Source organism: Sceloporus undulatus, chromosome 9 (genome assembly GCF_019175285.1).
Source record: "Sceloporus undulatus isolate JIND9_A2432 ecotype Alabama chromosome 9, SceUnd_v1.1, whole genome shotgun sequence".
NCBI lineage: Eukaryota > Metazoa > Chordata > Lepidosauria > Squamata > Phrynosomatidae > Sceloporus > Sceloporus undulatus.
In genome coordinates, this window is record NC_056530.1 from 28,662,139 (window position 1) to 28,668,138 (window position 6,000).

Genomic DNA, 6,000 nt, shown 5'->3' on the forward strand with positions numbered 1-6,000 from the left:
TCAAGGAGCTCTCAAGTCTGGCTTTCTCTGCCATTAGTGACTAAGTGATCATAGGACTAAGTGACCAGGCTATGAATCAAGAAGAATCAAAGCTTTCATTGCCAACATCCATAGTTTTGTATGGTTTTTTCAGGCAATGTGGCCATGTCCTTAAAGAGTTTATTTCTGACGTTTCGCCAGCATCTGCAGCTGACATCTTCAGAGAATGCTGGCATGGAAGAGAGTGGGGTCTATATATTTTCCATGCCAGCATTCTCTGAAGATGCCAACACCACAGATGCTGACGAAACGTCAGGAATAAACCCTTCTAGAACATGGCCACATAGCCTGAAAAACCCACAAAAAATCTGAGTTTACAAGATAACCTTTAGGCTCTTCTCTCAGCTTAATCTACAGATGGCTTGCTGGAAATGATCCCAGTCACTGTCCAAACCACAGTAGCATTAAAACACATGTCTCATCCCATCCACTCCATGAGGACCGTGAACACTTACTGGTACCTCAGACCCAAGGAACCAATGTTGTCCTCAAAACAGGCAGTTTAGAGATCTCTAGGGAGCTTTGGAGTGTGGCCCCAAACAGTCGCAACTCATTTTAAGAAGTCATTATTTCATTGTTTTAAAAAAAAGAAACAGGAGAAAAAGTCATGGGAGCACAATTTCTCAGAGTCTCTGTTATTGGTTCTGCTACTGGTTCTGTTGGTTCTTCTTCTTCTTCACCACGGCGGCACCAAAGAGTCCGAGGGCAGCCAAGCCCAGACCCGCAATGCCAACCCCTACAAGGGCATCTCGGACCTGTAGGGGCAAAGGGAGAAGCCGTCAGCAAAGCCAGAGGTTCCTCAATACAAAAGAAAACATATCCGGGGGTAGCCGCGTTGGCCATATAAGCAAAGCACAGTATCATCTATACCCTCGACTACAACATCTTGACCAAATGCAGGGTTAGGACTAACATCATTGGTTATTTTTTTTCTTCTTCTCCTGTATCATTTTAACCCCTTTGCCTTTCATGGACCAACCCAAATGCATATTATGCACACTGCAAGCCAGTGGAGATTCGAAAGCTTGCGGTGTGCATAATGTGTATTTGGGTTGGTCCAAGAAAGGTATCACTGTCTTGTGGATTTTGGATGGTACTCTACAATGCAACTCTTCCAGTTGCAAAACAATAGGAGAGAGAGTGGTAAAACGTCCCTTTTGCCGAATTGATTTTTTCCAGCTTGACAAAAGGGACACTTTTATGATCCTCACTTGTGCTTTTACAACTGGAAGAATGTCCGTAATACATAACTTCAGTAGGGCTGAGTGGGTTTCTCTCAATCCCACTGAGTTTGAGCAACTTGCTGGGTGCAAAAACCTGGAACAGAAGCCTTTTTTTATTTGGTGGATGTAGATATATATCAACTGTTGTTTCCAGAATCCATTTGCGGTAATGAAACCACAAATCTAGTTGTCTCTCATGGAAAATTAGCATTGGACCATTACTCTAGAGACCAGGGCTTGATTCCCAGTTTGGCCATGCAACCCATTGGGTGCCCTTGGGCAAGTCGCACTCTCTCATCCTCTGGGGAAGGCAATGACAAACCTCATCTGAACAAATCTTGCCCAGAAAACCCTGTGATAGGATCGCCACAAGTCAGAAATGACTTGAAGGCACTCAATAGGGAGAAAGAGAGAGAGCGATCCCAACAAGGTATCACTACTTAGAAGTAGGAGGTGTATAAGAACAACATCAATCATAGCAAGACCACCGTCACCAGCATCCTTTGCAGGACTTCTTTTAAAAAACCCATACCACTTACTTGGTCACTCTTGGCTACTCCATAGCGCAACTCATTGACAAAGTGTTCACAGTTTTCACTGGTGACTTTGTACTCCAGCTCCTGGCCCACTCTTTCCTCGGCCCTGTGGACAATCTTGGCCAAGGGCAACGGGGGATACTTGGCGTCATGCTTGTTGTTGACCCGGTACCGGTTCTTGCCAACCACGTCTCTCAGGAGCTCCTTCTTCACCAAGGCTTTGTCCGTTAGGGTGGACATCAGACTGGCACAACCCGCCCCAGCAAACTCAGCTTCAGGAGAGAGAGAGAGAGAGAGAGAGAGAGAGAGAGAGAGAGTGATTCAGGGATGCTTCCCGGTACATTGCTTCTCCCACTTTCCCCAGTTGAGGAAGGGGTATCAAGTATTTATCCAAGGTGCGCCATTTGGGGATGCAGAAGACAATACAATGTGATTGACTATTTCAGCAAGCCCACACCAAACACTGCCCATGTTCTAGAGCAGTGGTTCCCAAAGTCTGGCCTTCCAGATGTTTTGGACTTCAGCTCCCAGAAGCCTCAGCTGTCTTGGCCAATGGTCAGATTCTGGGAGCTAAAGTCCAAAACACTTGGAAGACTAGAGTTTGGGAATCACTGTTCTAGAGTATTGTTGGCTGTTGTGGTTGTTGTGTGCCTCCTCTGAATAAATCTTTCCAAGAAAACCTCATGTTTCTTAAGGCCGCCATAAGCTGGAAATGACTCGAAGGCACACAACAACAACACAACATAATGAAATGCTGGCCTGATTCCCACTACCTTTTAAACCGGATCGCAAATAGTTTTGAACTGGTTTAAACTATCCTGGTTCCCACTTAGACCAAATTGCTGAAGCGATTCTGTGAGTGGGGTTATATGCTAGACCCACTTAACCCGCGTCTTTTTGACACTGACGTTTTCTGCGCCTTTTTGGATAAATCAATTCTGCGCAAGTGTGAACCAGATGCGGATTGGAATCGATTTAAATTTGCCCTTTGGCTGGCTGGAGCGGGTCCCTTTTCAATCGATTCATGCATGAATGTGAACTATAAGTGGACTGTTTTAGAGGGGGAAATGCGATTGGGGCAAACGTAGTGGAAACCTTGCTCCTCTGTCGAATTGATCCATCGATTTGGATCACACACCGATTGATCTGTAAGTGGGAATGAGGCCACTAAAATCTTACATTCTAGCCCTCAGCCAAGGAGGCAAAGCTTGCCCATTTTTATGTTTTGCTGGCTCCTGCCCTTGTGCCTTTAAAATAATGTTTAAAATCATTCTGCATATCTCCGGACCTTTAAGTCTGGCAGTCTTCCAAGGGTCAGGTTGCTGCTAGCAGACACAAACACAATGAAATCTGAATAGGAATGAGGGGGATTCCTTACTTGGCGGAGCCAGATGAATCACGTAGCCGTTTCCCACATAGATGGCCCAATGCTGGTAACCAAAGCGGAAAATTTCGATCAAATCCCCAGGCTCCAGATTGGCCTGCAAAGGAGAGGAAATAGAATATATATATATATATATATATATATATATATCTGCATTCTGTGACAATGTAAACAGGAAAACAAAGAAAGAACATTTAGCTAGCAACGGCAGCATGCGCAACACAACCTCACAACCTCCCAAAGCAAAAGTCAGAGACAGCAAGTCCTGGGGTAACTAGGCCCATGGAAGCAGCTTTCCTAAGCAATTCACAAACGCAACACAACAGCCTTTCAAAAGAAAGCCCTGATTGTTTCGGGAACCGATGGCGGCTAAATGGAATCCCTTTGTTTCTGCTGTGGTTTTTGTCAGACGCTTTTTTCCTTTTAAACCAATTTGCTAGTTCTCCAAACAAAAACATCAAGCGTGCCCAGCATTGCTCACGTTAATAAGATGTCCAATAACACAGGCGCCAACACAATATAGCTGTGCAGTGTTTTTAAAAAGTCAACAGACAATAGAATCTATGCAATAACTATGAGTTCCTTTTTAAACACCATTATAAGGTAATACGAACTCTATCTCCAGCCCTGTTCTTTAGTAGTCTAGTAGTAGACTGTCTGGATAGTCCCCTGATCACCTGCCTCACCTCCATAAATTGCACCAGAGGTATCATGAATGTGGGCCAAAGTCCAAGACGCCACTTGTCAGAACAAACAGAGGAGATTCCTCTGACACAGCTAAGGATATTACTATATTTTGAAGTCAGTGAAACAAGACGGATCACCACCTGAAAGACAACTGCTCCGATAAAACCATGGCATCCATAGAATCATAGGACGCTGTCCCATGGAGGAGGCAAGTGTCATGAAAACGTGATTAGAACATGGTAATAGCGCAATCGCGGGGGAAGATTATCACACCCCTGTGCGCTTCTCCCATTCGTGTCCCATGTGTAAACTGTAATGGATGTGTCTTTGGGTAATAATGGGAGTTTTTGTTATTATCCAATGATGAGTCCATTACAGTTTACGCATGGGACACAAACGGGACAAGCGTGCGGGGTGTGATCATCTTCCCCCCGATTGCACTATTGACACGTTTTAATCACGTTTTCATGACACTTGCCTCCTCCGTGTGATAGAGTCTATAGAGATGGAAGAGATGACAATCCCATTCTGCCATGCAGGAATACACAATCAATCTATCTCCGACAGATGGCCATCCAGCCTCTGCTTAAAGACCTCCAAAGGAGGAGACTCCACTGTTCTCTGGCACAGTGTCTTCCACTGTAGAATAGCTCTTAGGACCTTTTCACACGAGGCACTTACTGCACTGGCATCGTGGCCCAAACACTTCAAGAGCGTGGAGGTGGGATTGCCGGCCGCATTTCCAAAGCGTCACTGAAGCGCATCCCGCTCTTCTCCTGTCGATGAATCGTTTGCGGAGCAGCCATTTCTGTAATAATGGGATCCCCTGTTATGCAAACAGTGGCTGCTCCACAAACAATCCGTCGATGGAAGAACAGCGAAATGCCTCAATGGCGTTTGAGAAGCGCAACCGGCAAACCCACCTCCATGCTTCTGAAGCATTTGGGCCACGATTCCAACGCAGTAAGTTCCTCATGTGATAAAGGCCTTACTTTCAGGAAGTTCCTCCTAATGTAGAATCTCTTTTCCTATAGCTTGCATCCATTGTTCCAGGTCTGATTCTCTGGAGCAGCAGAAAATAAGCTTGCTCCATCCTCAATGTGACACCCCTTCAAATATTTAAACAGGTCTATCATATCACCTCTTAACCTTCTCATAAAATCACCTAACGTCACTGTTGCTCCACACGACGGGCCAAAAAATGCCCCTTGATCTCCATCTGCACCCTCCCTCTCATTCCCTTTAAAGCTGCAAACTTTTCACCAAGTCGCAGCGTTCGCTTACTGTGTCAAATGCTGGCGCTTCATCATAGGATGCCATGATCAATGCCGCCTTTGTCCTCAAATGCCCAGTAATACAGTATACAAGCGCACCAAAGCAAGAGCTGTTCTGGTCCCTGCTAGAAAACAATTTGCAACTGCAAAATAGCAGGAATGGATGGAAAATGAAAATAAAAGGGAAAGCCACTGCTTTGCTCCCAATGGACCACGTCAGATAAAAAACTGTGCAGTGTTGTTCCAAGGGACCATCTCCAAATTCCTAATTGGGCACAACAAGAGACTTTCACAACAAACTGGAAACAAAACAAAGAAAGGATCTTGATATGCGATAACCTCCAGTTCGGAACAACGGGGTCAAGCTGACCGTATGAAACCTAAGTTGACCCAGCACCATTTTAGAAAGTGGGGAAATAAATGCAAACAAGTGTGGATGTTTAAGCTTTTGAAAGTATAACCTTGCAACACAAGCCAGTTGTCACACAATCCCACAATCCCACCCCTTGCGGATAACTTCATAAGATTCAAGAGCTGCTTTTTCAAAGGGTTGTTTTAATACTGAAATTTTCAGGAGGGTCAACGCAGTGAGTCAAACTTCTGAGAACATTTTTTTGGGAATCTCCAGGCCCTCCAGTGCAACTCTAAGTCAACATCTGCCAGAAGCTGAACATAAAATCATGCTGGAGGACCTACAAATGCCTAGAGAAGGGTTTTCTCTAGGAATCTCCAGGCCCTCCAGTGCAACTCTAAGTCAACATCTGCCAGAAGCTGAACATAAAATCATGCTGGAGGACCTACAAATGCCTAGAGAAGGGTTTTCTCTAGGAATCTCCAGGCCCTCCAGTGCAACTCTA

General features: G+C 45.1%; 1 protein-coding gene across 2 annotated transcripts in view; it reads right to left on the minus strand.

Moving 5' to 3' along the window:
• Window positions 1-222: 222 nt before the first annotated feature.
• The window catches only part of LOC121915041 (phospholipase A and acyltransferase 3-like), a 13,475-nt gene continuing 7,697 nt past the window's right edge, over window positions 223-6,000 (minus strand). Inside the window, exons 1-4 of one of the 2 annotated variants that reach the window (XM_042438868.1) lie at window positions 5,154-5,314; window positions 3,177-3,279; window positions 1,802-2,070; window positions 223-794 (exon numbers count right to left, since the gene is read on the minus strand). In XM_042438868.1, the coding sequence (XP_042294802.1) occupies window positions 687-794; window positions 1,802-2,070; window positions 3,177-3,279; window positions 5,154-5,189 (516 nt within the window). In that variant the 5' untranslated portion in view covers window positions 5,190-5,314 and the 3' untranslated portion in view covers window positions 223-686. Of the gene's footprint in view, window positions 795-1,801; window positions 2,071-3,176; window positions 3,280-5,153; window positions 5,315-6,000 lie in introns of those variants that run through there. The other variant, XM_042438867.1, reaches the window with a different exon arrangement.